Raw genomic sequence first — 22,078 nt, forward strand, 5'->3', positions numbered from 1 at the left:
ATCAGTTTCTTTCAGACATATATTTCAGCAAATTCCCTCATTTTCTTGATCCGGAGATTTCTCTTTCATTTTTGCAATTGTGTAAATGAATATTAGCATTTTTGCCAATAAGCTAATTTAATGTTTGCCTACGTCTTAATGAATGGGATCACCATATGTACAGTACACTGTCACTATAGAACACTTGAGGCTATAAATTTTAACAGACATTATACATTTATAAATTGATTTATGGTTGTATGAGAAAGCATCCTGTATTTTCTTATGCATATGTTAGCTAAAATTAATACTATGACACAACTTCTTTATTTTTAATTTATATTATTTCTGGAGCTACTTCCTCTTTGCCATCTTGACTTAAATGTCAGTTGAATACAGGAAATTGTTTGTTTTCGGCTCTGTTTTGTGCCTTGGTAATAATAATAATCCTTACATTTATATAGCGCTTTTCTGGACACTCCACTTAAAATGCTTTACAGGTAATGGGGATTCCCCTCCACTACCAGTGTGCAGCCCCACCTGGATGATGCGACGGCTGATGAAGGCAATTTATAGATGGGGATTATTAGGAGGCCATGATTGGTAAAGGCCAGGGAGAAATTTAGCCAGGGCACTGGGGCAACAACCCTACTCTTTTCAAGAAACGTCCTGGGATTTTTAATGATCACAGAGAGTCAGGGCCTCAGTTTCAAGTCGCACCTTTTTTTTTTACAGTATAGTGTCCCTGTCACTATGCTGGGGCATTAGGACTCACACAGACCACAGGGTGAGCGCTCCCTACTGGTCCGACTAACACCTCTTCCAGCAACAACCTCAGTTTTTCCAGGAGGTCTCCCTCCCAGGTACTGACCAGGCTCAGTCACACCTGCGGAGCTTGAGTTGCCCTTTGTGAATTGCAGGGTGATAATAGCTGTTGTAGCTCACAAGTGAATTCTTGCAATTTCATGGCTTCTGATTTTACTACTTCAGGGTTCTGTGTCAATACTATAAGGAAGGTTACAGCTGAGAGTCTTGTTGCTGATATTCTCCTGATTTTGCATGGTTGGTGCCCTGAAACTGAACACCTGAATCTGTGCCGAGTTTAAACTATTAAATTCCCTTGACCAGTTTGTGGCGGATTATTTGTGATGCTGGTTTACTCTACTGCAGAAATGATCTGTGAGCATGTCTGCACTGTTCCTGTTTTGCAGCAAGTCCTGGCAATCGATTCTTTCCAGCTCGGTTACACGGAGGATGGGCACTGCAAAGGAGAGCTCAACTCCAGTATTCCCGGCCCTCAGAGACTGCAGTGGGACATCACAGAAGAGGTGAGCTCTTAAATCTGGAGGTGTGGTGGACGCAAGCACAGCTTTTCTTTGTCTTCTGATTTTGCAAAATTGAGTAGTGGGTTAAGTGTACTATGTATATCATTATATCGTGTTGGCTGTGTCGGCTTTTGTAGTAGTTTTCGGTTAAAGTGTAGCTAAGAGTATAGATAGCAGTGTGATGTTGAAACAGTTACAGAAGTGCAGAAACCACAGAAATACCCAAAGAAGTTATTTTAAAGAAACAAACATACTCCAAGACATAACCTTATCCCTTCCATAAACATTTTTCATTACAAAATCATCAATGTTCTAAATTTTTAAACCTAGAATAAATGTTTACAGAAACAGCAATGGTATATACACCTTCTTCTTTTGGAAGATTACAAATTGACATAATCAAAATATTACAAATATCAAACGTTAATTTGCTATTTTCCACAAAATGCAAACTCTGAGCCCCCAAGAGCGATCATGCCTACCCTCTAGTGTATTTATCGCATAGGTACCATAGTATTTGACAAGTATGTTATTGCTAGTAATGTGGAAATGTATACATAATTATTTATTTAATATCTGACCAAAATATTGCTGCCTAGTAATTTACGAATCCACCTTAGCCTGGATTTTTCACAGCTCAAAGCTGTGTGCATGTGGACATGTTAGCATGTCTACGAGCAGTGTACTGTATGTGGCAGTGACATCAGTGCAGGGGTTGATACACATGGAACAATTTTAAATGGTTGAGAAGGCTGATATTTCAGAGTGTAACTGTGGCCTTTGGAAATGTTTTAGGGCATGCACTTACTAACAACTACAGTTATGTTCTGAACTGGTGTCTGCAATAGTTTTTGTTGGATTTCAGTTTGGCTCAAGATATCCCCTTAAAGTTGTGTTTTAACAAGAGAGATCCCAGTTAATTTACTCGTCCCCCACATACAGTATGCAAAACAATGTAGGAGCAATGGTCTCATGTACTGTATGTGTGGCTGCGTATCAGTTCAGAAACCTTATTATACCTGACATGCAGGGTGGTTTATTCAAATCTGGACAGGTGTATGGGATTGCCATAGGCTGTTTAGTCTGTGCCAAAGAGATCAGGAGCACAGGAGTCAGTGTCACTACCCTTTGTCAGGCTCCTTGCTTCCTTATCTGAACTTTGTTCCTACAACAGATTATAGAAAAACTGCTAGGCCTTTGATCACAAAGGCGTTTAATGAGACGGAAAAAGTAGGCTGTGATTCTTCAGATTAATTAGATCATTTAAGAATGGTAGCCAACAAATCAAGTGGGACTCTCTAATAAAGGAGCTGATGTTTCTCTGTGCAGATCAAGATCTGTCTTGATGGAGACAAAGGATTAACATTTGTTTTAGTGGGAGGCTATTGCATTAATTTCTTAAAAATGCCTTTAATAACAGTAACTCAGTCATAGTATCACTATGTTGTTGTTGTTAAGTGCCGTCGAGTCGACGTCGACTCATGGCAACCCTATGTACAGTTCCACTATATATATAGGTATAAAATGATTCGATTTGGCAGTATTTTTAAAATAGATAATTCAGTATAGTAGAAAATGGGTTTTGACTGTTCTGCATGCTCAGTGTTAGACTGCTAATTGAAGGAAATCCTCATTTCAAGGTTCTTCTTGGTTAATCTGTGCAAAATCCAGTATATAAGCACTACAGAGCCAAAGATTCAAGTCGGCTATTTAGCCCTTCATATTCTGTAGTCTGTCTCCCCCTGGTGATCCTTAAGCATACTGTTTGTATTTTTGTTTTAATACTCAGTGTACTGCATATTTACACTGCATGAGTATCAAGGGAGCTTCTTGGTCTGGCTTGAAATACATTATATACTAGCTGATCACATTGTGTTGTGTTGTGTTCTTGGTTCATTTTGAATTTTTTTATTCACTTGTGTAGACGCTGCACTAATTAAGAGAATTCAGTTCCTTTCATACTTAATGTTTAGTTTGTTAGCTACATTAAATACATTGTTTGAAGTTATTTATTCTAAGCACACCCATTATCGTGAACTACATTTGACTTATCTGTTCCAGTTTAACCCTGCATTGTACACCTGTGACCATTACTAGTGTAGAGGAACCAAGATGCACTGCTTTACCCACTGGTCTGCTGTTCTCTGCCTTGTGTTCCAGTGCCAGGGCGTAATAGACAGTTCCTTCACGGTTGCCAAAGCTCTGTCCGATGATGTTGACATCCACATTGTCCCCTTCAACACCTTTGGGAAGGGGCTAATCAAGAAATGCAAGACCAGCCCCGATGCCTTCATTCAGATTGCCCTGCAGCTTGCACATTTCAGGGTAAGATGGCTGAATCTACATACTTTGAAGGAAAGGAACCTACATTTTCAGTGGTTTTTAAGAGAAAGTAGAAGGGACATATACATCATGGTTCACAGCTCGAATACCCTTGAGAGCAGTGTTAGTAAGATGTAGAAAAAAAACACATTTCTTCAACCCTGAATCATCTGGTCACAGACAAATATGTGTCTCTTCATCACTTATCACTTAATTTTAAAGTGGAAACAGATTTACTGCCTCAATGAGCACAAAATATAAAACAGTACCTGAATAGCCTAATGAACACCGTAATAACTAGATGCAGACAGAAAATAGCAAATAGCAACACGTTTCAAACACAGAGCTCTTCCTCGGGCAGCATCATGGGTAGCCCACAACTTGGATGAATCCTCTATAACCAAACTAGTCGTTGTGGTCAAATAACGTTTTCTTCAGGATAATATTTTTTAGTTACAATAATAAGGTAGCTAGTTCACAAGCTTGTACAGTAAGTTATTAGACAGCTAGGTGGAGGTTTAGGTTACCTTTTGGCATAAGCCTTTTCCCCCAGTAAGTTTCAGGTGTGACATGCTCAAAACAACTAACCCAGCTTTTAGCCTACTTTTGCTTAAATGTAAAGGAGTGTGTGGTTTTCTGGCAGGACAAAGGCAAGTTCTGTCTGACCTATGAAGCTTCAATGACGCGTCTCTTCCGAGAAGGGAGGACAGAAACAGTGCGCTCCTGCACAGTGGAGAGCAGCGAGTTTGTACGAGCCATGATGAACTCTGCAACGGTAAGAGAGACCTGGCCCTTCAGATCAGCCGAAACAGCTCAGAACACTCGTCTTCACTTAGATTTGTACAGGGAATAGTAAGATGGATAGTTTCTGCAACTTCAGTTCAGAGAGAAGAATGTAGTGGTATACACGGCAGTGGTTAAAAACCGGTTGGACACTAAGGTAAGAAACTATTTCTTATACAGTTATCAATGCATGGTATACATAAGAATGGATGGTGAGGATTTTCAAGTATAGGCTTGTTGTAACAAGTTCATTCTTGTCATGTTCTTAATAACTTGGCTATTTCAGTTGCTTACTAATTTTGCTTTCTTCTTCAAGAAAGAAGAGAAGATTAAGCTGTTTAAACGTGCAGCTGAGAAACACCAGCATATGTACCGTTTGGCCATGACTGGAAAAGGCATTGACCGTCACCTCTTCTGTCTCTACGTTGTGTCCAAGTATCTTGGAGTTGACTCCCCATTCCTCAAGCAGGTAAATGTCCTACAATAAATTTGTTTTAACTTAAGAGGTGATGATACATACCAGATAGAAAAACAGAACCACAAAAAACAACAGATGTGTAGGGTACCAGGACCAGGACTGGGAACCACTACATGAAGTTGAGTGAGATTGACAGGGCAGGTGACTTCCAGACTATCACAACTGCAACCCTTGTCAGGTAACCAGGTCCTGTGAGCTTGTGGTGTTGTCTGTGAGAAAACCAATTGATGGCTTTTTCCCCATTGGCTCTGTGGGGCTGACAAGCGCACATCTTTGACAATAGCCTGTTTCTGTTGAAAGTGTGTATGACGCTGCCTCTCCTGTGCTGGTGTATGTATCATAGAGTAAAGCTAACAGATGGCAAATCTAAACTTTCAAAAAAAATACAATAGACTTGAATTCTGTTCACCCTACCAGAGCTCGGACAATTTGCATTTTGGGAACCACTGGATTTATTTAGTGGCTATATTTTAGTCTGTGCCTCATAATGTAAAATGTAAATCTCTCTTCACCTTCTGAACATTAGGCAAACCTAATCTCACTGTGACAACACAAGCATACACCACCACAATCACAATGCATTTCAGTCTCCTGTGGATTAAGTGGTCTCCTATTTCAGGCTCTCCCATTGCTCCCCTCTCTGGGAAGTGTGTACAATCTTCTTTCTAGCTTGCTCTTAACTTCGCTCTACTCACACACATCACTAGATCTTCTCATTAACTCTTCACTTGAAGTTCTCATAAATCACAAGACACTGGAGTCTTTGATTAGACTCACCTTGTGTCATCCAATTACAGTCTTCACTAAAATAACTTAAACTCTTCACCAAGCATCAGATCACCATTCATATCTGGCATCTTCTTTCTTCTCTAACTATCCTGGCTGATCCTCTTTGGCCATGGATCACTCTCTGTAAACAACACTAGCTCCCCTGACAAAGCAGCAGCAGCTTTTTTGTTGGCTTCTTTCATAATGACCACATATCTGTCTGTTGAGTCTAATTGAAACTCAACCTGTGCCATCTAGACTATTCTCTCAGCTATGGGCCATTTTCACCTCTCTGTCTCCCAGTTTCCCTCCCTCTACACTGAAAGCGTTTGCCTCCTGGCAGTTCTTAGAGCCTCTTAATTAGTGAATAGTGAATAGGAGTGAATAGTTCCACACAGGCCTCTCTGTCACACCAGCTCCTTTCCCTCATGGGGAATTACACTTGCTTTGGTTTTCCCCCAGGTGCTGTCAGAGCCCTGGAGGCTGTCCACCAGCCAGACACCCCACCAGCAGCTGGAGCTCTTCGACCTGCGCAACAACCCAAATCACGTGACCAGCGGTGGCGGCTTTGGACCGGTGAGTGCTCACTCTGCCACAGTGAGCAGCCTTGACAGCAGGAAAATTAGAACTTTGCCAAAACCTAAAGCACAAAATTGAGCAGACCAAAACACCCATGTGGGTTTTTGTCATTCACCATTGACTACAGGGCTAATCCGCGTCCTCCTCATGTGAGTCTTTTCTGCAGGGGACATAGTGCTCCTCAGAGCTGGATGACATGACGTGAAGGCATGTCTCCAACATTGAGTGGTATATATGACAAAAACCCAGGTGGTCCGTCATATCAAATTATGCGACAGGCAAGGAAAAAGTCACACTTTTTGGTGAGGTATTCATTTTCATATGGCAGGTCTTTCAAAACTGTACTTTCAGAAAAACTGTGTGAGAGTAGTTGCCAGTGGTTTTTTTTTCAGTTTCAGTTTCCTTTCATTGAAGATGGTGGCTTCATGTAGGTTTTTTTTGGCCACTCATTTCGCCCAAGACACTTGTGCTATGATATGCCATCTCCCACCCACAGGAAACATACACACTACATGGATTACCTTAGGAAGGTGCTTGTGCAAGAAACTGTTGCAAATACAACTTGTCTTTTTCAGGTGGCTGATGATGGATATGGAGTGTCTTACATCATTATTGGAGAAAACCACATCAACTTCCACATTTCCAGCAAACTCTCCAGTCATGAGACGGTGAGCAAAGAGCCACAATGCAACCAGCTTAGGGCTGGAAGGTGCATTTGCTGTTCACACAATATAGAGCATTTGGTAGAATACTTTGTTCTAAAATGCAGTCACAAGATGACATTCCTATTTATACGTGCCTCGTGGAGTCATAACATCTGCCACTCTAACAAAAGGATATGAATCATGAAGTCTCACAATGTGCACATTTCTAATGAGGGCTGTGATTATCACTTGCAGCTTAGAAATAAACACTGTAACTTTGGAAATTTAACTGTGAGAAAGTTCACTCTCACTTTAACAGTGATCTATCTTAAGGACTAATTTTCCAGTGTTCTTTTCCACTTGATCAGGGGAGATAAACTGCTGACCTCAAGACCCACAGGTCTATAAATAATTTAATGGGTTTAACGACTGTTACTATTGTGTCAGCGTTTTTACCATTATGAATTTAAAGACATCCTCAAAAAACAGCTTCTGCAAGAGATTTGACACTTAAGGTTGAGAATTAAATTTATATTATGGTCCAGGAATGATATTTAAACACAGGATTTCAGTATTTTTTTGCCGAGACCCCTCAGCAGTCTTCTGGATTTCAATACAGTGTCCACACACTTATTGGAACGTATAATTGATCTTTGCAGGTTTCAAGACTTTTGATGACCTGTTTCATGACATTTTGTATGAGTAGGTTTGTGATTTGTTATCCCAATTTTTCCTAGAAATGAGTTGTCATATCCTGAAAAAACTGTGGGAAGAGCTGTAGGCAAATACGTGTTCAGATGTCCTGCACTAGAGGAGACTGTTCCATAGTGTTCTAGTGTATTTTCATTGCAGGCTCACAAACCTGAGTTACTTTTATTGACCTTTTCAAGAGCTCTAGTATTTAACAGTAAGGTCTAGTTTATAATGTATTTACACATAGCAGGGGAGGGTATATTTCAGCTTCTGAATTTCAGTCATGAACTCCATTTTTTTCTGCACAGGATTCCCATCGCTTTGGAAACAACATCACACAGGCCATGCTTGACATCCTCAACCTCTTTGAGCTGGACAATAAGCCTGTCAAGTGATGCACTTCCTGCCTGGGCAAAAGCTAAAAGAAGAAAGGCTCCAAAAATATTGTTCCATAAACTTGTACAAATGTATTTTGGGTTTTAATTCTAATGTAATGAGTACAAAATACAAGGAAAGGCTAAAAATAATAGAAGTTAAACTGATATTGTGTTCAAGGCTATGTTCAAATTTTGTGGGATAAAAGCAGTTTTCGTATGTGATATTCAGACCTGTTCTAAAAGATTGTATGCACTGCTGCCTTATGAGTTTTCTACTGGAATGAAGAGTGAAGGAAAGGGAAAGATGGTAAGGTTGTGATTTGCAAGGGGCACATCAGACGTGAAACGGGAATTTTGTGACAGCATTTACAGTCTAGAATGATGAAAGGTCTTGCACTGTTATGGGTGTGCAGTAACCGTATAAGCTGCTATATTATTTGATTAATTTAAAGTAGAAATATAGTTTATCTTCATTCTCACTCAGGTTTTTAACTCTGTATCCACATTAGGCGTTCTGCAATGAATTGCAGAAATGACACTTGTTTTCCAGTAGCTGTAGATGAAGTGACAAATCACAATTCAGAAAATAGTAGCTGTGCTGGTTGGTATGCATCAGGACAGCTCTCGTTTTACACTGTCAGGTGAGATAGACAGGCAAAAAGCATGTTTAACCCTTTTTGTCTCCCAGAACTGTTGGGTGAGTCCTGGTTCTGTACTGCTGCCTAAACCACTGGTCTGGAAGCTTTGCCAGTCTGGATCAAAGTTACTATACCAGCTAAATTTCAGCAAGGACCATCACATTAGCTCAATGTTAGAACTGGTTTAATTGTGTGGGCATTTATGTTTCTAATTTTAAGCCTTAAATCAGTTACACTATCTGTTCTGTAATGGATTGGTGAGTTGATGTACATCATTATTGTTTGCCGAGGCAATATTGACAGATGATATTAAATAATGGGAATTGTAGGTCTTCTCAGACTGAAGCCTGCATTCTCTGGCTTCCTAGGAGCCTCTGTGCTAGGACAGTTATCATCTTTTGATATTGATCTTTAAGAAAATGAAGTGCTTTACACTGAAGGTTGTTGGTTGGGAAGACTTAAGTGGATAACAGAAAATGATGGTAAGAATTGTGTCTTTTGTTGTTGCATTTGTTTCCTTTTTTAATGGTAAGTGTTATTAGAATCATTTTGTTACACTTGACAAAACACAAAGTATGAACGGAACTAAAATTATGTACAAATACAGTAACAAACATGCATGCATTTTTTTACTAAAGACAGTTGCATTTTTTTTCAATGGTTCTGATAACCCTTTGAATAAAGAGAAACTTTGCAAGTCTGGCTAAATGTGATTGGTTCAGGACACATTGTTTTTGATTGGAAGTGTGAGGCAGTTCAACATTAACAGCAGATTTAGTGTTGTATGTACTTTATCATTAAAAAGAAAAAAACGTACTTGAATTTTCAGTTAAGGGGTATTCCATCCTTTTGTTGTTATTCATGAATATTATTGCTGATTTCACATTTGTATGGCTGTAGTGCTTGTTGCATGGATTTAATGCTGAGATTGTACAATTACACAAGCTGACTATTTCACAACTTATGTACAAGAACTCAGAAACCAAAAGTAAGATTTCCCAGGACAATAAAGATTGCCAAAACTCAATAGCTTTTTTCTAGTATTGATTTATATGGATTCAAAACCATGCTACAACAGTTATTTTAATTTGGAATATACCCCTTTTTTCATAAATCCATCTAAATGGAATTGACAGTTGGTCACTGATAAATATGCTGGTTGAAAGACATCTACTGACCACAACATTTTGCTCCCAGTGCTCTTTGGCTTGGTCAAGGAGATATTAAAAAATAGAGTTGCTGACAGTCGCATAGTTCTTGACTGAAATGATGGAGGACCGACCTCTTCTGTAGGAGAAGGGCTCAGAGACCACGATGTGAATTGTTTTTACTAACTGGATTTTCACCACATGATTTTTGGGGCTGTCCATGCTTTATGAGATCATATGTGTCCGGGCTGCAAGAAGACGGTGACTGGCAATGACCACACACACAGACAGATGTCTGGGCCATGGTAGCTACTTGCTGAAAGGACCAGAGTCCCCTGCCTAAATTTCTAACAGCCTCTCAAAATAAACAGCTGGCACAAAAATCATTTACATCCTTAACAGAGCTCAGAGGTGTCACCCAAGCTTCTTAGAGCAAATCGCAACACTTTTTTCAGCAAGTGATCAACACAGCCGCTAGTGCAGAAACATACTGTAATATGTCACAGCTGTGCTGTATTCTCACTCGCCTTCCGAAGCAGTGTGCCCTTTTCTGTTCGCAGTTAATGACACTGGTAATGTGGGGAGGAGTACAAACCGAATGCTGAACAGAAATTGTTCTTTTTGTACCCCACAGCCTCTTGCCAGTCGCATTGAGAGATCCGAGAGGGGACCTTGAAACTGAAACTCTCACTCATTTTACTAAGCATTATCACATGCTTTTAGGGCTGTCCTTGCTTCAGGAGAGCATATAAGCTAGGCTGCAAAAAGTGTTGTGGCCTATATCTGCAGGTTTATGAATGAATCCTGTTTGGTGTTAGGATTAGAAATACCTACCTACCTATCTGTTATATCCGTTTCTAGGTAGGAAACCTAGGAATTCTAGTGATGTAGAAAAATGTTGATGAGGAGAGCAACATCCAACATAACACATGAGAAAGGAGATAAAACAATTATCGAGAGTCATTAAAGTCCCATCCATTTTTCTATGATTTTGAAGGAAGTGGGATTGAGAGTAGGAGAACTACATTGTCGAGCAGAATTTAATTCCATTAGATTTATTCCATTAACGTAAACTTTGGATGGCAAACTCCATTCCTTTGCAAAGGTGACAATCTTCCTGCTGCAGTTCCAGTGAATAAAGTAGGGGGCGGGGGGGGGGGTCTCACCTGGGACCCAGCAATTATCATGATTGCACCAGAGACGCATTCTAACAACTAGCAAAGTAAAAACCCACACATCTTGCAGCCCTGCACTCATAACCTTCATAACGTATTCCCCATCATGCTAAAGTCACACCTGATTTTCCCACTGAGAAAACAGCATGCTCAGGTTATAAAGTGAAACATGAACTCAACTAGCATTTAACAGGCCAATATTTAGTTTGGATTTGTTTAACATAGGGAATGTACTTTTCCTTCCAGTGTGCATAACAGAGTAAAAACATGCTCTGCAAAAAATAAGTTTCCCCTGATCACCACAAGAGGGACCCCTTGTCCACTCTTTGTGCCTTACATTCTACTGCTTAGAGCAGTGGTTCTTAGTCGTGGCAATAGAGTAACCCTGTGTCTGATATTTTTTGTTTCCAATGGGTGCTTAAACACCACTGATAAATGACCTGTATGTATAGGCTTTTCTCTGCAATCAAGGCCTTGCTTTCAAATAAGCCCGCTGTTAGAGTGCGTTATTTCCAAGAATGTCAACACACAGAACGTGATGCAGTCTCTCCTCAACTTTATAATTAGAAATTTCTGAACAGACAGGTAGGAATGACCCTGCAGGAATAACACTGCCACAGTACTGTAAGTCAATGCGGTGTAAGCCTACTTGGTTATATTTCAGGGAGCACACCTGGATGAAAGCAGTCAGTGAACAATTAACTCACTAATTATCAGAGGTCATACCAATTACACATCTCACTCACCTTTTTTAAGAGCTGTGAAAGAAAATTGAAATATGTAGCCTGTAATTAAGCACTTTTGTTTGAAACAAAAACAAGAAGACTCAGTGGTTACTCAGAAGCAGGACTGAAAACCACTATACTGGGGGTATTTTTGAATCCAAGGCCTGGTGCAGAAAAAAAAACGCCTAAACAAGCTGATCAATTACTGGCAGTAAAAAAGCACTGCTGATTGTGATCACAGATGGAACAGAAAACAGCAGACCCTGGGGTACTTCAGGAGCAGGACTGAGCACCAGTGAGTTAGAATGTATGGGAAGGTGACAATGATCTTCTCTTCTCTTCAGATAAACATTCAGATAAATGTTGGTGTTTACAGACATTATGAAAAAATAACCCCCATTATGTTGGACTTGTGAAAATTCACAGAAATGTTCACATTGTTTTTTGGACTCAGAAAATGGCAATTCTGTACTCTTCATATCTCAAGAAGCAATTATAGAACATCTGCAGATTGATTTCCCCTAACCAGTTTGGTCCTGTTACTCAAAGTCGACAGTAGGATTCAGATCTGGGGAATATGGCGACCAAGACCATAGTGTCTCACTGGACAATTAAAAACACCTGGACCTCTAACTATGTATTTCAGAGGTCCTGTGCGTCGACATTACTTGGGTAAAGAAGACACCTTGTATTTAGTGTTCCAGTTGCACCAATCCACACTTGTGTAGGGAAGTTCTGTGACTATGATGAAATACATTAAATCATCAGCCTGTTCTTGACGGCTGTAGCCGTGTGTAGTGTTTTGGTTAAACAATACTAATTCTTATATAATATGATCAATAAAGTTGTTTCTTTTATCACCGTACTCTTTTACTAAAAAGACAAAAGTCAGGGTGAAAGCCAATTGGAATGAAAATATACATTTTAAAACATTTCGCTTTTCAGATGTTAATGCAAGACTCGTCAATGCAGGATGCCAATTGCCAAGTCTGGCCAACCGGCCTTCACTTTAACCCCGTCTCTCTCAGCAGCGGTTCCCCTGAGGAACCGTCTTGCGACCGATTGCATGGGCTTAAATGGAAGTCCTGAGAGAGTTCCATTTTTAAGCTTATAAATAAACCTGGAATCGCATGCATTCGAATAGTATTCTACATTTAAATCCCCAAATTAAAAGGAGACATATAAACCTGTCAGTGTGAGGGATGGGAGGAGGGGAAGCAGGAAGCATGTATAGGGCAACACCACCCATCGAAACCTCGCTTCCGTCTCGCGGCTTACGTTACAGGACAGTTGCCTGGTTCGCATGCGAGATTCATGGGCGGCCTGGTTTTTAACCCTTCCTAGCCTCTCTGCGGAACAGTGCCCTGCAGCTGTCTGCGTGCTGACTCCCATTCACAAGAGGCCAGCACCCGCGTCTGTGGGAGAGTCTAGGGGGATCGGCAATGCCACATTTCAATCGTTAGATGAAAAGTATTAATACGCCGAATGGGCCTTTGGCACCCACTGGGGAGAAGTACAGTAGATTTCATGAGGATGAAACACTTGTGTTGACACTTCAGGGTACAAAAGCAGAAATAACCGAGGAAAGTAAATAGTTCTGTTCCTAATTATTTCCATTCACTGCGACACATCTCCAGCACCTGGCTGAACGGGCAAATAGGTGGTCTAGTGCAGGAAAGACATAAAAGTGAAAATAAAAATAAAATTCCAAGCATGAAACAGGCCCCAGTTTGTTCAGGCAGACTCACTGCATCGAGTGAAAAGAATGGGACCAAGCGATGAGTTTGGTGAGAGCACCATATCAGATGAGTAGCCTTGTTTAGATCTGTTTCACACAAATTAAACTCACACCACAGCCAGTTTTCCTAGAAGCCAATTAACCTACCAGAATTCTTCAGGCTCCATGTTAGTGTTAATATTTATAGAATGCAAAAAAAAGGATATTTCTCTATATTTTGGGACATTCTCTCACCCCCTTTTTTCCAGCCCCTTGGTGTAATAATTTGCAGTGTGGGGATTCAATAGAAAGCTGCCTGATACGATGTTCTTTAAATTGCATTTCTAATTACCAAGCTGGAAATGCTCCACCAGACACTGAAACCTTAAACCTTGACTTGCACTTTCTAAAAGTAGCCAGCTGTAGGTTTCACTGTGCCTGCAGTTTGTCACTGATGGCACTGCTGTGCTGCCGTGTGCACAGTGCTGTGCAGAGGGATATTGTTGGCGTTTTTCGTCATGCCTTAAGTCTCTCAAAGCAGGGCTTCCCAGCTCTGGTCCTGGTGTCCACAGTTCAGCAGGTTTTCAGTATCTCCACAGGGTATGAATAGCTCTTCACCTGGGAGAAATGCTAAATTGATCAAGTTCAAGTTTCAGCTACTCCAGTTTATTTAATCTCCTCAGCCTTAAGCTGTTCACAGTCTAAAGACACATTAACATTTTTGGGATTCTGAAGTCTAGAGATGGGAACCCCTATTTTAAAGGGGAAATTATTTGACATTTAATAGATAATGGTCATATCTGTCACGTGAAGTACATCTTTTGGCCATCATTTACACCAGGATATGGTGAAAATTCAATATTTTCTTGTCTCAATATTTTGTACCATATTGGCTTATATTTACAAGAATGTTCAGTTTTATGAAGTCTTTACAATTATCTTTATTTGCCTATTAATGGTTAGTTCTACTGTAAAACAATCAATTGGCTAACATTATATTTCTGCATTGCAAATAATATAATAATAATATATAATAATATAATAATAAAACTAATAATATACAACTATATTTTGACAAATAGGACTGGAATGTTTTTAAAAATAGTAACACACTCACAGAAGATATTTCTATATCATAAAATTTATTGTCATTAGTTTTTTAAACAAAAAATATAATATTTATATAAGAATTTTAAGTAATTAATGATTACTATAAAATATACACATACATCTGTAAATATCCAGATGCCTGCCATATAGGCAAGTTAGACAAATGATAAGCCTGCCTATATTTTTCATGAGGTTACCTTCACTTAATTACCTTCACTTCACAAATAAAAATTATACATCATTTTTTGGATTACAGGCTATGTTCATGCATACGATCACAGCATTAATTTAAGTAAAACATTTTGATTTTTAAATTATCACATACAGAAAAAAATGATTGTGCTACCACTGGCACAGATAAACAAACCTAATAACATAATACTCCTTCTTCACTGTGACATTATTAATATACCTTCAACAGCAGCTGGGGCAAAATCAAGACTCAGTTTCAATTCATTCTTTAGCAAAATCTGTTTTCTTTCATTTCTTGAAACAATATTGTCTGTTTTCTTTTACACAGAGAGCATATTCACTGCATCATTATTTTGAAGATTATACCTTTCAAATCTTGTTAGGACAAATATATTCAGATACAGAAGAGCTCTGTAAAAACAAAACATTCTTAAAACACAGAAGCTTTTAATGGGAAACATTTAATTTATATATTCAAAAGAATTGTGCTTAAAAATGGAGCTTTGCACTCTCAAAATGTCATTCCTTACAAAAGGTTTCTAGTGCTTTACATTCTGTATGTACATTTGTACCATGGGGTATGAACACACTATGGGATGGTTTTATGCCTTCTGGTCAGTTTTAGCCTAAAAACTGCCCATTTATAAGAAAGTTTGATTTCAAGCCACATACATTCAAGTCCCATCAGCGTGTTAACCCATGATGTCTTATTGGATGAACGGGGTACTGTTTAATACCACATGAAGTAGTCTTGTTAAACTGGTAGGGCAGAGTGAGAGCATTGCCCATATGAACTTCTTCACATGTCTACCACAAGTGCTATAAATAACTTTTAATAGGTTTAACTGGAATTAGTGATGGTCTTACTCACCAGCGCTGTAACCGATACACATTGACAGGCCTAAACGGACAGGTGGAGGGTGAGCGTGGGTGTATATTGTATACCTTTTAACTCTCCATGGCACAAAGCATGCTTATCAATACAGATAAGGATTTCTCTTATGAAGGGTGGACAATATGAATAATAGAAGTATTTAATCTTTAACATTCCCATACATAAACTGCAATTTGATCTTCTGTCATACTTTTTCAGAAGCCACTTCAGTCACTTATATTAAGCATTATGAAGAACTAAAAAAAAGATGCAATGTTTATCACGTAACTCCATTTTAAATATATGTATATATTATTTACCATTTTAATAAGTATAAATTCATGGCAGATAGAAATGTAACCTTTCATATTAATAATATCCTTTTTCATAGCACTACAAATGAATAATTTCAGTAAACATGACCTGATGTTGACTTAGGTCCTATCAGGGGTTAAAAAAAAAAAACAGAAACAAATCTGTTAGAAATCTGTTGGTATTTAGTGGCTAAAACACATTTTGAATTGAAACTGTATCTTGTAAAAAGAGCTTTAAGACATTACAGTATACACAACATGATATTGTACTAAGACATAAGTAGACCTGAGTTTTCCTTCAAAGAAATTCAAAATAAAAATTAAGAAATGCATGTTGAGGTCCCAGAAGGCAAACGATGGGTTGCATTTATCTAACTTTATACAAAAACACATGCTGCCTTGCTTTTGGAAAAAATAATTTTTCTTAGTTTTCAGCATGCTTATTACTCCTATTAGAAAACAACTAAGAAAAGTATTTTATTTTTTTAACATAAGGCACCAGAAAAAAATATTTGATCATAATGCTTGCTTACCAGGTAACACAATCATTTGTTGTACAATATTCTGTTAACATCTGGAAGGCTTATTTAAACTGCTCTTTATTTAAATGAATAATGAACCAGGATTTTAGGTGTTTTATGGTGAATACCTTCACTTAAAAAATGTTGAGTCAGTGTAATCACCGTTGTGAAAAAAGAGGCTGATAAATCAGGCTTTGATGACTGTAATCTTTTCAGCATTGTACAATTCAATGTTTAAAACTAAATGTGATAACCTGGTATTACCCGTCGTAACTACAGTTACTGCTGCAGTCAGAGACACATGTTGGGATTTCACTCATTTCTCAGCCTGTCATTACCAAAACATATCCAGTTCATGCCAAAAACAAAATATACAACAGTATAATATAAAAAAACACAATAAAATATTATGCTGTAAGGTAGTTTAACGCTTCTGGCATTTTAATAGCACATTTTTATGGCATTACCTCCAATTACACAGTTTTCTTCCTTAATAGTTTTTAGGAAGAAAAATCCCCAAAGGCACATCACAGGATCAACTTAATCTCTCCCCCCCTGCTACACAACTGTACACAAATGAACTCATCTGAAGCTCAGAGTGGAGACTGCTGGCCACTCTCATCTGGCTCAGTCTGCCCTCTTCCCTGAGGAGGAGCTGTCTGGTGTTGTCATTGTTCATCAGAACATTATCAGCCACTAAGGGCATGTTGTCCACTGATAAATTGACCTGGCAAAGGTGAAAAAGTTTTTTTGAATGGATGAATTATCTTATCATCTCAGTAGTATTGTTATATATATCTACACACAGTATATTACCGAATATACTGTTTATCATACGAAAACTCAATTTTGAAAAACAGAATAGCTCTTACTAATTTTACCTCTTCAACAACAATTTTTTAAAGGTGAATTTAAAGTTTAAATTGTAAAATAGAAGCCAAGGGGAATTGCATGGATTCAACCAATATTACAAGTTTCCAATGTCACCCTAAATCATCCATTTCTGGGTTCACAACCACATTCAATGAAAAAGGATCCATCTGTGGTCTATGAGTGCAAGAGGCTGTTGAAATTACTTTCCAAATGATCTATAGAAGTCCCGACTGAACACATCTGTCAGGTCCTGCTTAACCTGCAGGATGAAACTACCCAAGGATTCATGATGCTACTGATTTAAGCATGACCAGTGTAGAGTGTGTCTTCACTGTGCACATGCTTAGTTTTTTGCTACAGCACTAGTGTTCAGAGGCCACAGATGTTTACGGTGAAATTCACATAATAATAGCTATCCCTCCCACCCCCACCAATCTCCACACTCCACAATCTACAATTGTGGCCACGTTTTACAATCCCCTAACAATATAAAAGTTATGATGGGCTACATGTTAGACGTTTCCCCCAGATCAAGCCCTTCTTCTGCCACAAACTCACTTTATTGGCTTTATCACTCTGCTCTCCTCCCCACTAATAGCCGGTGTGTGGTGAGTGTCTGGCGCACTATGGCTGCTGTCGCATCATCCAGGTGGAGCTGCACACTGGTGGGGGTGGAGGGGATCCCCATTACCTGTAAAGCGCTTTGAGTGGAGTGTCCAGAAAAGCACTATATACTGTAAGTGCAAGGAATTATAGAGCAATTTATTTACCTTGTGTGTACTCCTCCTTCAGATGGGACATAAAACATACTGTAGATTGGATTGCCAATGATATTGCAGTGGCAGCTGTTGGTGTACTATTGAGTTTGTTATTAGCTTTAAGTAAAATCCTTCGTTAAATAACTATTTAACATTTATTTTTATTAGGGTGATATTAAACGTTTGGCCATGAATGTAGAAGATTACAATATTACATACTGATAGTCACACTTCAATGACATTCATGTTGATGATTTCGATTTCTTTGGACAGGAGTCCAAATATCAGAAATACCTACAAGACTGAACTAGTGAAAGAGAAGCAGAATTTTCAAATTGGACAACACTGTTTCCCACTACCTTAATGAATTACGAAGTGCAGGTATGACATTTTTTTTTTTCAGGTCATACCATTAACGCCCGAGTTGAAGATTACTCTCAAAAACAGGAAGCTGTTGTGTCTCAACTCTAAATATTCATTATGAACAAATGTGCATTTTACATGCAGTTGTGATATTGAGAACGGGATCGTAAGAAGATTTCACAAACCTGGGTAATACTGTAGACTCGCTTTTTAAACTAAATATTTTTACAAAAATGTGTGTATACGAGGTTGGCGACAAAATTGAGAGCATCACCCTCAATATGGCTCGAATTCGCACGATGTCAGGAACCTATCTACCACGTAAAATGTGAGTCTACTGTTTTCAGTTCCTAGAAAATACCGATTTTGGGTAACAAGTCAAATGTTTTTCTTTTCTTCATGGGTTCCCTCTTGCTCAAATGTTCACAATCTACACCAATTCAAACTGGCACAGCCCCACTACTCCGGCTGCATGTCCAGATTAATAAGCACACTGTGGTCACACGTGCCACTGCGTCTTTCAAACACTATACAGCATTTCACAGCTGAACAACATGAACAAAACCAGCGCAAAGACCTCTTGCAAAGTCTTTTTTGCATATGGACACCACAGAGAAAGAAAGAGTCTCATGTTTCCATAGCAGTTACATTTTACCTCCCTAAGTGCACTTCTGAGGATATTCAGTGAGCCATGAAGAAAGATTCATGATCTCTTTGAAGATGGTGCTCATTGTGAACTGGGAAGCTGCATTACCGACCAACAGAAAGCCTCCTGTTTTCTCAGGCAAACACAGAGGACTGGCCACTTGACATCCCAGTGTCGAAAGAGTAAAACATGTTATACATTTCCATAGGGACAATGAATCCAAGCAGTTGATTTTGTAGCTTTTTTCAATGTCCAGTTTCACAGCAATATGCCCAAAGTTCAACAGGTTCATTCCTCTCTGAAGGATGGCGTTCTTTGTGAAAAACAGACATATTCCAGGCCACCTGTAGAGTGAAGCAGCTAGAAGAGGGGTTGAGCCATCAGCCTGGAGAGCTTTGAGTCTGGCTGAAGGCTTCCATAGCACACTTGTAAATTGGTTTTGAACAGCAAGGCTCAAAACCCATGCAAGTCTTTTGCGACACATTGTACCCAATTCGAACAGTTTAAATTCCCTATTTTTGAAGATAAATGCTTACAATGCTTATTAGGTATGCTCATGTAGTATTAAGTATTCATTAAAAGAGAAGTCTGTGTAAGGTATAAAGTATGGAATACCTACACTGAGGTACATTAAAAATGTGGGCACAGTAACTGCACTGGAGTCAGTTTAATTCAAGTAAAATCCTTACCTTTAATGCACCTGACTTAAAACGCTGTTCAAGCTTAACCATCTTACACAACTGCATTCACAGGGGTCTTCCTGACTGCGATGACTGAAGATCTTTACTGTTGCTCTCATTTGGTCTTCTTTATTATTTATTGACTTCTTATTCAGGAAGGGTTAACTTGTGTTGCCGTTGGGTGGGGGAAGGCAGTCACAGTAGATGTTAAGGACTGTAGAAGTATGATCAATGTAAATGCACAGCTTGCTCGGAGGACAAAAAACCCCAAAAAGAACTAACCAATAAAAATCCCCAAAATGTACTGTGATGATATGAATCAAAGGATATAAAAAACATGAATTTGAATATAGAAATCATGTCATTGTAAAGTGCAAATACATATCTATACAGCTATATAAAAAGGCTGTGACTTGTCTCAAGATTGTCTGAAGACACTGTGTCAATGGTCTCTGAAACAAGTGCAAGTCTGAATAGCCTGAGTGGGAAAAAACGTAACAGGTTTTTAAGAAATTCTTCGTAAGAAAACAGCCACTTCTTCTAGATTGACAGGGTAACTCTTTAACAGCGTCCCACCATCAAACACTTGGGCATTGCTCATATCCTGCCATTGGAAATCACTGCCAGGCAGGTAAATGTCTCTGTGAACAGCGCCTCTCTCTGTCACAGGTGCGACAAGGACCTGAAAACACCCCAGAGTAAACAAAATTAAAATCGAAACCACATCAGCAGTGATTTATCAGATACGTTCTCACAGTATGAAGAGCACTCCACTAACAGAATCTGACTTGGACTGAAAGAAGACACACACTTTGGTAAAACTTAAATTTAATCTTGAGTCCTTAGTTCCTTTCTAAGAGAAATTGGAGAACCTTTGTTTTTGCTATAGCGGAGCATTTTAGGCTTTTTGGTCATATCACATGTTCACAAGATTAGTTGAGGCAGAATTTAAAAACTCTTTTTATGTGTTTTTTTTTTCCAACAAAAAAAGCTGCAGTGGCAGCCTGGGGGTTGACTGTGCAGGATCTTAGATGGACAGATCTTGTAGAAAACACAGCTGGTCAGTCTAGAAATAGTGTTAGTGATTCATGTCAAAATTAATGGTGGAAAAATCTGCAGCTTACATTGCACAAGTTAGAGAAAAGCAAAGGCTAATTGAAGCATTCAGCACAGGGTAATGTTGGGATGACACCCATTAGATAATACTTAGAAGGCATCAGATTGCATTGCTACAGCACGATGGTCTCAAAGGGTTATCACACACAAGCATGCTGAAGTAACAATAACTCTTTAGTCTTGAACAACACGGACTGTCACAGGATCAGGAAGATGTTTCAAGAATTCAAAATCCCAAAAGAGTTTCATATAGTCATCACAGGCAACTACTTCAAGCTCAACAAATAAATTAGGAAGTGGAGAGAAAATACGAGGCACCTATTTACATAAAAAGTTGGGCATATTTGCTCAACTGCTGCCCAGCTGTGATTTTAATGTTCATTATGTTGCTGGTTGAGGTTCTGATATTAATTAGCCATTAGCAACCAAAATAAGCAAAATGTCCTGGATGGCTTGTCCTGTATGGATGTAACTATTGGAAGGAGTTCTTTTTTTCTACTTAGAATTACCAATTAGTATGACCTTTTTAAAAAAAACACTTGGAATTGAGAAGTAGATATCACTTCATACTGACCCAGAAGAACCAGTGTCCTCTGAAATATACTCTCAAGTTTGCCTTTTTGCACACTGGGATTCTGGAACAGAAATGGTGCAACTCAGGTTTCACTTGGAGCCTCTTACAGCTAGCTATACACTCTCCACACTATGAGAGGGGTCATGTGAAACACCCAGATGTCCTCTGGTCAGCCCGCCCTCCACTCAACCAGTTCCAGGCAACACTCAGCCAGCTGAAACTCGGTCTGGTGTGTTTAACAGCACATACTGTAGCCACATAAGACGCTAAAGAAAACACAAGCAGTTTTCCATTTTGATTTAGAAGCTCCAAGTTAAAATATCTCACTTCTCACTCTCTTGCACCACTTGCTTTTGATTAGTAAAATGTCAGCCACCTTACTGATATATGTAGCTGTAATCCACACCTCTTTCTACACACTTGTAGTTTAAATACTGTATGCAGCAGCTTTCCCAGGCACCAGAGTTCAAATTTAGACAGAAATAGAGAAGAATGGGCATAGTAGAGCAGAACAGAAGAATAGGTGGGAATTCATGCACTTGCTGTGACAATGTGTGAAAACAAAATTACACATGACTCAGCAGTGGCTATGGGCGTCCTTAAAAGCTGACTGTGTTTATTTCTGCATCTCTCCTTTAACTGGCGTAGTAAATAGGGAGTTTGAAAAGCATGCCAGGAGGGAAGTGTCGTTAAATTGTGCACTGAC

The 22,078-nt window shown here is 39.0% G+C and overlaps 2 protein-coding genes across 7 annotated transcripts in view; one reads left to right on the forward strand and one right to left on the reverse strand.

Annotated features, from left to right (window-relative positions):
• Positions 1 to 9,613, forward strand: part of cpt1ab (carnitine palmitoyltransferase 1Ab (liver)) — a 32,869-nt gene extending 23,256 nt beyond the window's left edge. For all 3 annotated transcript variants that reach the window (XM_088934718.1, XM_088934716.1, XM_088934717.1), the window contains exons 13-19: positions 1,191 to 1,307; positions 3,465 to 3,629; positions 4,270 to 4,401; positions 4,726 to 4,878; positions 6,118 to 6,231; positions 6,810 to 6,902; positions 7,880 to 9,613. In XM_088934718.1, the coding sequence (XP_088790844.1) occupies positions 1,191 to 1,307; positions 3,465 to 3,629; positions 4,270 to 4,401; positions 4,726 to 4,878; positions 6,118 to 6,231; positions 6,810 to 6,902; positions 7,880 to 7,966 (861 nt within the window). In that variant the 3' untranslated portion in view covers positions 7,967 to 9,613. The remainder of the gene's footprint in view (positions 1 to 1,190; positions 1,308 to 3,464; positions 3,630 to 4,269; positions 4,402 to 4,725; positions 4,879 to 6,117; positions 6,232 to 6,809; positions 6,903 to 7,879) is intronic.
• A 4,898-nt stretch (positions 9,614 to 14,511) lies between these two features.
• Positions 14,512 to 22,078, reverse strand: part of LOC148819395 (SITS-binding protein) — a 42,594-nt gene continuing 35,027 nt past the window's right edge. For all 4 annotated transcript variants that reach the window (XM_088934469.1, XM_088934468.1, XM_088934470.1 and 1 more), the window contains one exon: positions 14,512 to 20,364. In XM_088934469.1, coding sequence (XP_088790595.1) covers positions 20,188 to 20,364 — 177 coding nt within the window. In that variant the 3' untranslated portion in view covers positions 14,512 to 20,187. The remainder of the gene's footprint in view (positions 20,365 to 22,078) is intronic.

The sequence above is a fragment of the Atractosteus spatula genome, chromosome 16 (genome assembly GCF_055471065.1).
Source record: "Atractosteus spatula isolate fAtrSpa1 chromosome 16, fAtrSpa1.hap1, whole genome shotgun sequence".
NCBI classification, from domain to species: domain Eukaryota; kingdom Metazoa; phylum Chordata; class Actinopteri; order Semionotiformes; family Lepisosteidae; genus Atractosteus; species Atractosteus spatula.